Consider the following 14,127-nt stretch of genomic DNA (forward strand, 5'->3'; position numbering starts at 1 on the left):
AGAAACTGCAATGATTTGATGTTTGATCATCTTCAACCATAAGCCCCAGTCTTTTCACTGTATTTACACTGCTGTCAGAGGTACGTGGGCTGATACCATGTCTAGTGACAGAGTCCTTTGCCAAAGTTGATTTCCCTTCACTGTAAAAGTACCCACTACCAGCAAGGAGGTGGATGTTTATTTCAGGCAAAGATTTATCACTGTGTCACAGAACCCCCTCTAAGCAAATTTATTTTTCTACTTTATTTGGAACACATTTCGTATACTGGAAACAGCAGCAAATTTCTCTCTCAGGTTTTTCACTCTAATCATGGTCTCTGTTAGTCAAAACTTTTCTTTATGAGATCTTAAATCTCCAGTCTTACATAGGAATGAATGTCATAAAATTTATTCTAAGCAAACATCTAGAATTTTATTTTAGCCCTATTTATTGGAATGTTTTCTTTCTGACAAAGTGTCAAGTCTACAGAATATTGCACCATCAGGAACTGACTTTCCTCACCAATTAGTAAATCTTCTCTTTTTTGAAACCAACACTGGAGTGTATTGGTCTCCTTGGTGCCTCCTTTTGCATCTTTCTAGGCTTGATTCTTGGTTTAAATCTACTACATAAGTCTACCTCAACAGGTTCCTTAGTTCTTCATTAAATCACCTAAGAGGTCTTCTGAAAGAGTTTTCTTATTTCCTATCCATATAGGGATGTGCTACAGAGCTGGAATGAGCAGGAACACCCACCAAAACCAGTTTGTTAGGCATCCAACTACTCCACAGGACTAAGAGATTTACCAGCACTTCATCTTTGCACATCTCAGAGCTGGACTGGAAACAATGTTCAGGTCTCTATAACATCTCCATGTCTCAATTATTTCGAGAATCTATACAAACTTTGTTGTTTCTACTATATCTGGAAAGATACTTTAACTGTAGAAAAATAGGTATCTATAATCTTCAGGCTAGAAATCACACTCAAAGTGCAAGTCATGAGATGAAAGGCCAGGAAACAAAAAGATAGACAAGACTCAGCACCTCCCTGACATATCTGACTACACTGATATTTTAATCTAGTTCAAAACACCTTAAATCCAGGTCTGACAAACATTCTGTTGTTAGTGAAGTATTGTGTGAATGTGGAATTTATGAAGCATTGCTTATTACTAACTACTACTGCATATATACAGAAAGAGAAAAAAACATGAGAGCACAAGCAAGCCGCTGTACCAGCAGTGCAAGCTACCCCACAGCGATCTGACAATAAATCTTTAATTTGATGAGGAGGCTCCATTCAGCCAAATGAAAATAGAGTTAAATCCATACTTACCTGTTTCTAGCTTTTTTACTGAGACTCCCAAAGAGACTATTAGTTGTTACTAATTGCTGCTAGTTTTTCTCCACTAATAATTGGACAAGTATCATAAGCATTTCCTTTTCTCTTATAAGCACAGAAATACCCACCGATTTGGGAATCACTGACACCACGATGCTACACTAGAAATCATGGCCTTAACACAAACAGCTATCTTATACAACCCAAAGGCATGTTTATTTTCTGTCTTTTGCATGCCTTACAAAATAATATGAACATTCCAGCTTCTCCCTTTAACGAAAGTTCTTGAAAAAGGATGTTGAAATATTACTGCACAACCAACAGAAGTTTATTATGCAGCATCAAGGATTTAATAGGGTAATGATTATTCCTTATATGCAACATTACAACCATTATTTTTTCATATATATATATTTATGTATATCCTCTCCACTACATCAGTGGGATCTAGAATTCATGTTTGAAACCACAAGGGAAATAGTTTGTATGTTTGCACCTTTCCATAATGCTTATAATGTTGTTTAGGTTGCAAATATTTTTCTTGGGGGGGGGGGAATCTACATTTTCTTATTTCTCCATTTGAAAATTACTCGTTTATTTTGATTGAAGTACAAGGACTGTAATTTCCTCCATCAGAGGAAGCCCATTAAACTGCAGCTGAAAGGCAATACATAAAGAAAGTTCTAAACAAATCAAAATGTCCTTTTACAGTATAAGCACAGACAAGCCCCATGCTCAGGCAAACTAAACCATGAGCTTGGCCAAGCATCTTGGCCTTTCATCACTAACTTCATATATTCTTTTATGTGTCTTGGCTCTGTTCTTCCCTGTGTTACTGTGATTCCACTATTTTATGAAGAAATCTTGCTGAGAACTACAGACTCATTGTTTTATAATGCCTACTGCAGAAATACTGATACTTTGCATAAATACTTTCAGGGCTGTCAGCTAGTGAAGGAGCATTACAATAGTAATGGTTTTAACCCTGAGGTTCCCACCAAAATCCTCCTAAAATTACAAAATATAGATATGAGAAAGATAATTTGTTCTACAGAGATGGATGACAGTAGGAAGAAGTACAGAGTACACAAGAAAAGGGAAATTTTGGTATAAGGATGGAAAGTCATACAATTGTCTTTAAGTGTCACCTTTGATTCCACCTAAGCAAGGTCTACACTACTATCCCTTACTTTTTTCTTTTCTTTTACCATGTTTCATTTATTTCCATCTGTATGGGAACTTTTGGCTTGGCACACTAGTGGTTTGAAATGCAGACTAACAAGCCATCTCTTCAGCACTTCCCTTGTAGAAAAGTTGGGTGTTCAGCACCTGTAGCTGCATACACTAAGTAGCCTGGCATTCAATTTCTGAATGCATTGAGTCACTATAGTGTAGTCACTCAGCAAGAGTGAATGTTGGGGTTTTTTCTGTGGATTCAGCAGCAAAGTTAAAGGCTTTTAAGGTGGTTGTTACAAAACATTGGCAATGCCTTGTCGGAACTCTGCTCTGAAGAACTGAAAGCTCCAGATTGGATCCTTATTTTGGCAACAGCAAGGATAGCGTGTTTTGATGGATGTGCTATATTGTAAAGCCCCTTTACACAGCTAGACTGATATGAAAGGAAGAAAAGAATAATCCGATCATATGGTGGTTTTTTCAGGGTTTGCTTTTGGTAAAACTGTTTTAAATAAAAGTATTAACAGAGCTCAAAATTACTAACCATTTATCACAGAGCTAATAATGAGCTAGACACAATCATGTATTTCTTTTTAAACATAAACATTATTTGTAAAAAAAAAAAAGAAAAAACTGTGAATAGTTTTCCTTTAAAATAAAGGAGTGTCTAATACAAACCAGAACGGAAAACCAGAAGAGGGGTTCAATGCATAATAAGCAACTAACTAGAACCACCCATTTAGGCTTTCTACGCTGAAAATGAGAAAGGTGCAGTCTAACACTACAGAATGCTATTATGACAAGTATTGTCATCACAAACATAAAACAGTACGAATGAATTATTACTTAGTCTTGTTTTCCCATCTCACTTTCAATACAGGCAACCAAGACAAGTCAGGGTGAAGATTTTCAAGGGTATGTAACAAGACTGACACACTGCCAGGTGCTGGAAACCATTGCTATATATTGTATGAAGAATTCATAAGAGGCATTAACTCCTGTTTCCCACTGAGTTTCAAACCCAGCTAGGGGCTGGTAATGGACACAAAGCCAAGACATAGTCATTTATTCTCTCAAAATTTCTATATGCATATTTACTTCACTTTTGCTGTGAAAAAGATAATTATGAATCCATCACAACATTGTTAAAAGTTGCAAATCCTATTTATTTCATAGTGTTTAATATTTGTGTGACCCTTTAAACCTTCAAAATGTTGTACAAATGTTGATAAACTGACAGTACTTTGATGAAGCAGATAAATGTCGTTATCTCAGTCTAAAGATGTGGGAAAACAAATCACAGAATAGACTGACCTATCTGAGCCTGCACAGTCTATCAGGGAAGACCCAGGAATCACATCAGAAAATTTCAGTATTTCATCTGGCATCACACCACTTCTCTTTTATCCTGAAACCACTTTTACTCTTCTTTCTGACTCCTACTGTTCTTATCAGCTGTCCGCATTATTCTGCCTTTGTTTCTGCTGTCCTCCTACTCTCAACCTGCTGGTATTGCTTTCAAGTAGGCACATGAACCTGTAGACTCATACCTTCTATGCTACGTAGTTATTAAGAAATTTCAAGATCTATAAATTATTTTTCTCCATCTGTTCAGTGGACTATTCTGTATTCTAAAAGTACTGGACCTCTTGACACCTCTGAGGATCAATGCACATACTAACACAGTGACAGCAAAGAAAAGCCTGCCCATGGTGCAGTGAAAAACAGTTTTCTGAGTGTCATGAGCATTTGAGATGTACAAAGTATTCTTAGCCTGAATAGGACTCAAAAGCAAAAACTTCTTTCTTTTAAATCCTTTTCCTCAACCTTTCTCTTCACCCAAACCAACAAACCAAAACTAAATAAAACCATTAAAATTTGTTCCAATTCAAACACTGTATCTAGTCAACTGTTTAACAATTATTTTGAATGTACTTATATTATATTGTTTACAACAAATATAAGCAAATTTTTGAAAGATCTCTTCAAACCAAGATACAGGAACAGTATATTTTGAAAATGTAAAATGGGACATTCTGATCATATGAAAATTGAAAAGAAATCCAAAGGAATTGTTTTCACGTCAACTATTGCTCACAAATAATAATTACATTTTTCAAAGATGAGGCTTTGAATGACAAATTTCAGATCCACTCTACCAGAGTATTCCAGAAGGAGACTGCAGGTAAAATTTGAGGTAATCCTTCCCAGCCTCATCTTCTTTTTGACAGACCATCGTCCCTCTACGTGATACTTTACAGGCTGCCTTTGCCTTTACTTTGACACAGCCAGAGACCAGGTAGCTCTATTAGTATGAGGCTTAGCCTGATCCAAAACATTTTTCTTCTAAGCACGATTTAATTGGCTTTGGCTCAACAGCACACTATTCATAGCCAAATTCCTTCCAGTTTGAAGCTGGATCACACATCTATAGATGCTTTAGCACAATGTTAGAGAACTCTTGTGTCTGTCTGTAAAATATTAGTCACATTTACTGTGGATCAGGTGGGAATGAGAATGGAAACAGATATATCATGTACATTCAGCGGTGTGTAAGCTGTCCTTCTCCAAGCTCTGACTGTTATAGTGAAACGGATAACAGTGGGACATGCACCTTCAAGCCCCAAGGTTTCCAAAATGCACCATGCAATAAAACTGCTATTAGTCTTGCAAGAGACATGTAATGTCATTATACATTTTAAAAGACGACAGTCACCCCAAAACAGCTATTCCTTGCAGCCATAACACTAGCTAAGGAGGGCTAATATCCCAACTCTGAACAGAGAACCTATTCATCATAAAGCCCTCATCCCACCAGCTTTCTGCCTAGGGTCTAAGCACTGTAGCACAAGGCAGTGCACCAAAGCTGCAGTCTTCAGAAGTACAAACATCACACCAGGGCAGAAATCCTGGTTGCTTTCAGTCAATTATTAACATGCTGAGCACACAGGAGCAAGGAGAACAATCAGGATTTAGCCAGAACAATCAAAAAGATTAAGGTGAAGAAAATAAAAAAAAAAGGTATGCGCTGGTGGCAGAAGGATTATGTTTATTGCTAACTAGAGATTACAACCAACTTTAATTATTTCCTTCCTCCTCTCATCCCAATTTCTTCCATGCCACACTTGTCTTGATCTGACGAGTGAATATTCCCTTCTAACAGCAGTGGTTTTCACAAGTCCCTTGGGTAGATAGACTTAGGAGAGAATATTTTGGGAGTTAATCATAGAATCACCGTAAAATTTATGCTGGAAGGAACCTCTGGAGGTCATCTAGTTCAAACCCCGCTCAGAGCAAGGCCAGTTAAAATCAGGTTGCTCAGGTTATTATCCAGTCAAGTTTCAAATTTCTTTTAATATTAAGAGCCTGCACGTAACTCATATTTCTCTGCAATAAGAGGTAAAAAAATCTCTTAGACAATATAAAATAGTAATCAATGGCAGAACATAGCATAGAAACTTACTTATTTTAGAAATCCCATATCTTTTTCTTGTGGATATCATATTGCTCTTTATATTTGAGCTGATTAGGTATTATTTCCTTTGTTTAAAGAAGCAAGCAATTGATCAGGCATCAAGAATAACTGAATAAAATTGTAATGTAAATTTTCAGCTGAATCCATATCCGTTTTGTGAAACTCTTCCATCATTAATCCAGAACACAGGCTAGGATAAATGTGTATTTTTTTCTTCCCCATCTTTTCCTTTGCAGAACCAAGAAAACATCAGGTAATTTCCTACTGGCAATTTCTTTTTTCCTCTTCACAGCTGGATACTAGACCGACACATATGGTATTTGGTCATAGCATCCAATTGTTTGAAAGGTAGTGTCTTCCACCCTGTTTTGTGAATTGCTCCAGTCACAACAATCCATAAAAATAAAGACTTACTGACGTATGACAAGATTAAAGCCATTATGTAATTTATCCTTTAAAGATACAAAGATGAATCTTTGAGCAAATGATAATAATCATTATGCAACTCAATCAAACCTACTTTCTGAAAGCAGAGACACTTTGTTTCCTGTCATGATCCTTACCCCACCAGCTTCCCTAAAATTCCAATATAGTTATTAAAGGATCATGCTCACCTTCACCAAGTTTTCAACATTGTTCACATCAACATAATTATGTCTCTCAGGTTTTAGCCTTTGAAATGATCTTACCAATAATATACAAAGGTTCTCTAACATACAATCTCACTTCTGCAAAAGTTGCATAAAATGTATTTATGTTTTAAAGAAAGTAAGTCTGGATGCCAAAAGTAGGCAGAACAACCCTACTTTGTTATCCTCCAAGATCAACGCTGGATTTCACAGCACTTGTCTGTAAGTAAAAAACTTCCAGAGGTAGTAGTCAAAAGAACAGGTGAAATCCATCAAGTAAAAGACTCTGTTCAAGAAGCTGAATCCTAATGAGAATTTATCCTCAGAAGATATAATAGGAAGCATACAAACAACAAGCTAAGCACGGTCAGATCAGCCACTATGAAACTGCAATCTCATTATCCATCTGTAAAAATCCCATGTGCAAATATGCTCATTTCAACAAAAAAACACCCAGGCAAACAACAGAAAAAAACCCACATCCTAAGTAGAGTTGGTCAGCTTGCCAGCAACAGACTAGTTTGATTACTGTCTATCTGATCAGCAAACACTTCTGTTTCTGTCCCTCGTTTCTTCCTATGTTTAATCTAGTTTTATACTTAAGACTTGAAACAATATGAGGCAGGGACAACATTTTCATTCTACTTTTTCTCCTTTGCAAGAGCAATAACATGGATTCCTACACATTTAAACAATATAAGGAATGATTACTGAAAACTAACAGTAAAATTAAAGTATTACTGACCAAAATTAATCTCATTTATGCAGATGTATCAGACACAGATCAGCAGCAGGTGGAAAAAAAAAAGAAAAAGAGTAGGTGTGCCTTCTCTTTCCTTACATACTGTACATCTGTGTCATGCAACCGCAAGTTAGGTGACAGTTGTAGGTATGATCATCTAATTGTTTCCCTTAATCAAAAATAAAAATTAGAAAGTTGCAGGGACTATGATGAAGAAATAAACTAGTTGATGCTTGGAACATGATTGTCACAGATTATAAATGTTGTCTATCCTTTTTCCCCTTCAGAAAAGTCATCTTAGGCCATATCCTCAAAAACATTCTATTAAAAAAGCATTATTTTTTTCATGAGCGACCATGTCGTTTAAGGAAGTTCTAAATTTTAGAAATTAAGCCTTTTTTTTCTTTTTTTTTTTTTAAACTGTTCTATAAAGATTTTGCTAAGTAATCTTTAATTATGTATCCACAAGTACTCATACTTCAAATACTTTATGGATTTAACGATGGTAGAATATCGCATAAAAATAACGTGAGCAGCATTTACTTTATTTGTGCAGTCTTGATCGAGGTTCCTTGCCTCTTCTGGTCAGATATTTAATCATGCATTCTTTGCATACTTCTAATATGTAATAGCCCTTTTTATAAGGTTATGCAATCACTGACAGCAAAATATGATCACCTCACTTGTCTAGTTTACATGCAGAATACCCTGGCTCCACTAAAATTTTCTCATCATGCAAGATATCATCTTTTTCTATTGCATAAATATGTGACAACAGAACGTCACTTGTAGTGACAAAAGATAGCATATTTCCATCTTTTATCTTTAGGCATGATTATACATATCCAAAAGATGACACTTTCATGAAACCACGCTATTTAATATTCAGAATGAATAAAAAGCAATGATAAGAAAACATGTGGATACCAGACTCCACAAGACTAAAAACTAAGCCACATCAGTAACATTTGAAAAAAGAAATTAGCACTGGATTTTGCAAGATGACCCCCTGCAGTGTCGCAGCAACAAAGTTATGCAAAGCTTCATAGAACTGAAGGGGTCCTCTGAAGGCTCTGCTTACTGATCTCTGGCAGAAAAGGTCACAGGCTATGTTGGAGGGATTTTCAGCAGGGCTAAAAGGCAGGAAACAGTTGGAAGGAATGAAGAAACATTTCACAGGCAGTAATAAAAATTTTATAGGGTTTGCATGTGAAGCTGTATAACTGATCTGTTTGCAAAATTGTCCAAGACTTCAGCTCAAACTATGTTATTCTATAGCATTTGCATTTTAGAATGACCATTAGCTACTCAGTAACATACATATAAACAGTATTTTATTTAGCTTGTTAAAGAAGAAAGTGAAGCACTTCAATATAAACTCACTGAATTATTAGTCACAGAGGGAGAAAGCAGATAGGGTTAAAAGCATTAAGAAACCAGAAAATACTTCTTACTGATAAAAACTGTGCTCTCCTCTCTGGAACTCTAATTAGGTCTCTCCCCTTTAAGAAAGAACATTGTTTCTAGCTTCTTTATTACTCTTAAGGTGGCATTCAGGGATTCAGAGGAATACCTAAATACATATTCATAAAAGTAATTGAGAAAATATTCAGCATTTTGGAATAGTGGATAAATCCTGAATTAAGTCTCCACTTGACTCATGCTTTCCATTAATCTCCACTCTAAGGTCACACTGGCTTGCACTCCATTTTGAAGCATTCGTCTGAGTATCTCGTTTTCTCCTTTTCACTGTCAAAGCTTTGAAACTTCTGACTGAGTAGTAGCATTGCACTGCATACACTGATGTTTCACAGATGAAAAAACCAGGCATAAATAATTCTTTATACAGCTTCTTTTCACAAATGTAGCTACCAGTTCAAAATGATAAACCAACTACAAAAGATGTGTGTGACAAGCACATGATTTGGAGCTCTTGCCAGCAGTCTCCCATGCAGGCTGGTGGTAATCATTCACTTTTCATCACTGTCTCACTCTATGCTTAGTATGAGAGCTTTGCTACCCTTTTCTAGCTGCAAGTCCTATATAAAATTTGAAGTTATGTTCTCATTTATCAGGGATTTGTCAGTGCAAATATGTTACTGCTAGTGATTTGAAGAGTTGAGCTGAACTACAGTTCTTGATTCTTTTTTTTTTTTTTTTTTTGCAATGAGTTTTGTGTTTTCTCCTCCAGCCTCACTGATTATTTTCCTTCATATCAGAATGACAGTACTGAAAATTATCCCAGTAAGGAGCCAGCTCCAGCAGCAGGCAAAGTAAGCAGTAGCCTAGGGCAGCTGACAGCTTGTTTTTTCTGTATCAGAGATGGACTGGCTGTGCTTGCCCAGCTGGTCACTGGCCTCTACTTAAATGACTTTGCCCATTGCTGCCAAAGGACTGAGGGGGAAAGGAGGCATCTCTCTTCCCAGCAGTAGTACCATTACTAACACGAATGGGAGCAGAAAGCCACTTCTGTTTTCACCTCGTCCCATACTTCCTCTTTGCAGGAGAACATCCAACCCTTCACCCAGTGACTGACCCTCCCCACCACCCCTGCAGGTCTCTATCCAAGAACAGTGATGAGTGCTGGAAGAAGCAGGGGGGCAAGAGCAGTCAGATGACTGCATGGGGCAAAGGATGTGTTGGTCATAAAAGTAAGAAATATCTTAGAAGGACTGGACACAGGCTGGATAGGAGAGAGAAAAAGAGAGACATCTTAAGTCTTCTGAAACTTGGGGACTCCTCCCTGACTATAAGAGTATTTCCTAGGCTTTCTTCCACCAGTGCAATTCTCTGATGAAACTCTGTCAAGCCCTGTTAGTTTCCTCTGTCACCAACCAAAAAAAAGCAGTATTGCTACTGTCAGGAAAACCTGATTTGGCTTTAACAGAAAAATTAAACTGTGGAATAAAGGATCTCCCATTCCATAGGCAGCTTCCTCCATCTTCTTTGCTGTTTGCCCATAATTTGCTAATTTCATGCTTGTCTAATTTAATGTCCTCCTCCGTTGCCTCAAACTACATCTCTATATATGCTCATAAACTACACGTCTCTATATGCTCATAATCATACTGTATGCCAATGTCTCATAATTACTCTTGCCGGAAATGGAAAACAGTGCAACTCAGAAGAGCAAAAGAACTAGATAGATTTTAGAGCTCTACCAGATGTGTCCCTTCACGTTACACTGTTTTGTAGGACAGCAGGTCAACAGCACCAGTAACTCCCATTCCTGTTCTTCCAGTGTACAGTTCAGGGCATCTCTCAATCTTTCTAAAGATATGTAATTTTTTCCATACAAATCCATATGAATTTGGTTCATACGTCATCACTTATATGGAATAGCCCATAACCTGTCTTTCTCCCATATTCAGTCAACTCATACCTATTGAGCCTGAAATCCACTATATGAATTTACAAGCTCAGAGCAGGTCCTAACATTACCCCTTTTCCTAGAAATACTCCAATTATTCTCATATTGACTCCATCTGTTCTGGAACTTCCTTTTTACAAAGTTTCTACTTTGACAGGTAGGAAAATCAACTAATCTGTTCTTAACTTTTACCAGATGTATCTATACATAACATACACCTACTGATTAGTTTTACAAACTTTACCTTAATCTGCAGCCCTCAGTATGCAGTAAGTAAACCATGAATTGACCATGAACCATCCCTACCATGTTTTGTTCACCACATCTGGAAATAGCTAGAGAGAAACAAAACCCTTAAATCTACAGACTGTTTTCTGCAAGGAGAGTAACTGTGCCCAAGATTCAAGAATTTGTGTATTCTAGGTGATTTAGGGAGATTTGAAGACCCATACCAATGACATCAGAGGTTAACTGAGGACTTAAAACAGAAGCTAACAAGTTCAAGGGTGAGGAAAAAGAGAGACACACCATCAGAAGAAACAGGAACCTTGACTGTGACAGTAGGCAAAGGTTGGAGGCACTTGTTGCAGGGAACAGTATGAGAGCAACTCCGAGTTTGAAGACAAAGCACAGCTTGGAGATGTGCCGTCCATGAGAAAGCCTCTCATGGGACCCCGAGCCACCAGAGAATGCCCCAGCAGGTCCACAAATGAACAGGGGATGTTGCATACCCACTTATGACCTTGCTTCAATGCGTGTATCTGTGTCTTTTGTGCTATTGTTGCTTTTAGAAGTTCCTTGTGTACTAAATGCAAATGATAAGACTGAAGATTCCTATGCCCTGGAAAAGGAACACAGCCAGGGACTGCGACAAGTGAATTTTACATCTTGTCCTACTTATCTTATGAGTTCTGCAAAGCTGTTTGAATACATTACTGGAGTAGGCTGCTGGCTTACTTGCCAAGGAAATTTGCTGCAACTAGGAGAAAGTCCACCAAATTAGATCTCCTCCTCCTCCCAAGCCCAGAAGAGGCAGATAAAACTCTGTGCTTATAATTTTGCCTAACAGAAGTCCGTATTTGTGGTCTGAATGGAATAGAAACTACCATCCCAACTCTGCTGAAGGTGTTTTCTCAGATACTGTAACAACTGCAATTTTTAAATTGTCTTTCACAAGGCACACTGTGGTGCCAGTAAAATCCCAACACGCTGTCTGGACAGTTATCTATGAAAGATTCCAAATGACATTTTAACAGAGAGAAAAGTGTCTGAAGTCAGTGTGTAGGTCAAACAAATCAACCAAAAAACACACTTAATTTTCTTCCTCTCTGTCTCTCTGACTGGTTCAACTACAGATGGCATGATGTTATCCCCCTCCAAGTCAGTTTGCTGACTGCCTCCCTCAAAAATTAATTGAAAGAAGTGGATCCTATAATTTAAAATGAAATAGGCTCAGCAGGTGAGTAAGCTTTGTCAAGACTGATTACCAAGTATTGATTTTCCACCAATTGTACAAGTTACACTCCACAAGGCCACCTGCACATTAACCTAGAATACATTAAATCACCTCAGGCTAACATCTATCTAGAGGTTTGTATGTTCAGAGGATGCAGTCTCTAGCTCTTTTTGTCACACATGCATTCAATGGCATTCATTTGGACAGCACTCACACTTTGTACTTCACCATAAATAACTGTTATTTGTATTTTCATTTTTCAGAAAGAATTTAAGATAACTACCCAGGAAAAAAATTCATATAACCTAGTGCTAACTTAATTGTAAAAACTGTAAAGTTAGTCAGTCAGGTTCTCCCATGACATGAAGGAAAGAGATGCTGGATGCAGCAACAGCAGATTTGGCTTACTGTGGCCTCGAAGCTTCTGCTTGGTCCGTCTGAAGCTTCTCGCCCCCTTCCACTTCCATGGTGCAGTAGACAATTCGATTGGGAGCGACTGACTTTAAACCTTGTACCTCCATTATAACAATCTGAGGAAAAGAAAGCAAATAGTTTACCCTTTAGAAACCATTACATAGCACAGCTATTGCAGTACTAAGCTCCACGCAAGTAAAAAAAAAAAAAAAAAGGAAAAAATCTGCAAACCCCACTCACTCAAATCTCCACGGAGACTAGTTTTAATTTTGCCTTCTTTTTCACTTTCAACCACATATAGTAGGAATTGAAATTTTTGTTCTGTTTCTACTCAGACAATGACTAAAACCTCACTCCAATCATAACTTAAATGCTAGTAGTTGAATTTGAGACTAATGTCTAAATACAATTCTAATTCTTAATACATGAGGAAATGTATCTTTTAAGCAATCATATAAGTAAATATTTATAGAACAAACAGGTTACTAAGTCAGACTGTAAACAAGACAAGTAACTACCTTGTTCGCACCTTGAAAGGTTAATCATGGTGCTGTGACACTGGAGGTTGCAACCCTTGAGCCTCAGAAGTGATTTGGTGGTGTGCTAAGCATGAGGCAGGTCAGAGCATCGCTATCAGCTGCTGTAATCTTTTTTTCCCCACTACCTACCTCTTTTCCTTCTCCCAGCTCAGTACTTGCAGTCAGGTTCAGCATGCATATGGGGACAGGAGGGAAGAGAAAGGGGAAAAGCCACCTCTACCAGCTGCTCCCTGAGAAATTTCCTCACCAGGGAAATTCTGAGCTTGGTAGATCCCATAGTTTTTCAGCTCCTCAGTTATAGCTCAGAAGAACCAAATGCAGCCCTACTTCAAATGCCCTCCACCTTTTATAAACCTTACAGTTTGTCACAGTGTGAAATTACTGGAATTTTTCAACTTCATATATTTCTAATTCAGAGAATATTTGAGAAGAAAGTCAGGTTTCTCTGCTTGCTTTGGAAGAGCTGCTTTCCTTTTCAGCCCCATTTGGGCCTATGAAAAGAAACTGGGAAAACCAGTCCATTTAATCAGCAGAGAAGCTGTCCTCAACTGAACTATACACAAAACCCACTATTTGTTTGATTGTTTTAAAGGTGACAAAAGTAATGACTAGTTTTGGTCTTAGAGGCAATTGGTTTCTTAGGTCAGCAAGCAACTACTAAAATATTTTGCTGTTAAACTATTAGCATATTTGCCAATTTGTTTCAGTTCAAGTATGTTAAGCCAGACTTCACCCCTAGCTGTAAAATCCTTTGTACTTTAAAACTCCTAGAACCTTAATAAAAGTTAGATGTCTTGTAAAATTGCTAGTTTGGCAATATTACAGTGCAATGACAGTCATTGATCATTTAGAACATTTTTACATTACTCATAAATTATCAACACTGCCTACTATGCTTTATAAATAACAACAGAAATTCAGGGAGAATGATGTAATCAACTCTCTCTTCCATCTTTTGTGGTCTAGGAATTCAAGTAGTTATCAAAGTGATCAACGATCACT

At 37.4% G+C, this 14,127-nt stretch overlaps 2 protein-coding genes across 9 annotated transcripts in view; both read right to left on the reverse strand.

Moving 5' to 3' along the window:
- The window catches only part of AASS (aminoadipate-semialdehyde synthase), a 512,915-nt gene that overhangs the window by 243,537 nt on the left and 255,251 nt on the right, over positions 1–14,127 (reverse strand). The gene's annotated exons all lie outside the window — the stretch shown is intronic.
- Positions 1–14,127, reverse strand: part of CADPS2 (calcium dependent secretion activator 2) — a 333,579-nt gene that overhangs the window by 167,953 nt on the left and 151,499 nt on the right. For all 8 annotated transcript variants that reach the window (XM_052790487.1, XM_052790486.1, XM_052790483.1 and 5 more), the window contains exon 6: positions 12,581–12,702. In XM_052790487.1, the coding sequence (XP_052646447.1) occupies positions 12,581–12,702 (122 nt within the window). The remainder of the gene's footprint in view (positions 1–12,580; positions 12,703–14,127) is intronic.

This window comes from Harpia harpyja, chromosome 6 (genome assembly GCF_026419915.1).
Source record: "Harpia harpyja isolate bHarHar1 chromosome 6, bHarHar1 primary haplotype, whole genome shotgun sequence".
Lineage (NCBI taxonomy): Eukaryota > Metazoa > Chordata > Aves > Accipitriformes > Accipitridae > Harpia > Harpia harpyja.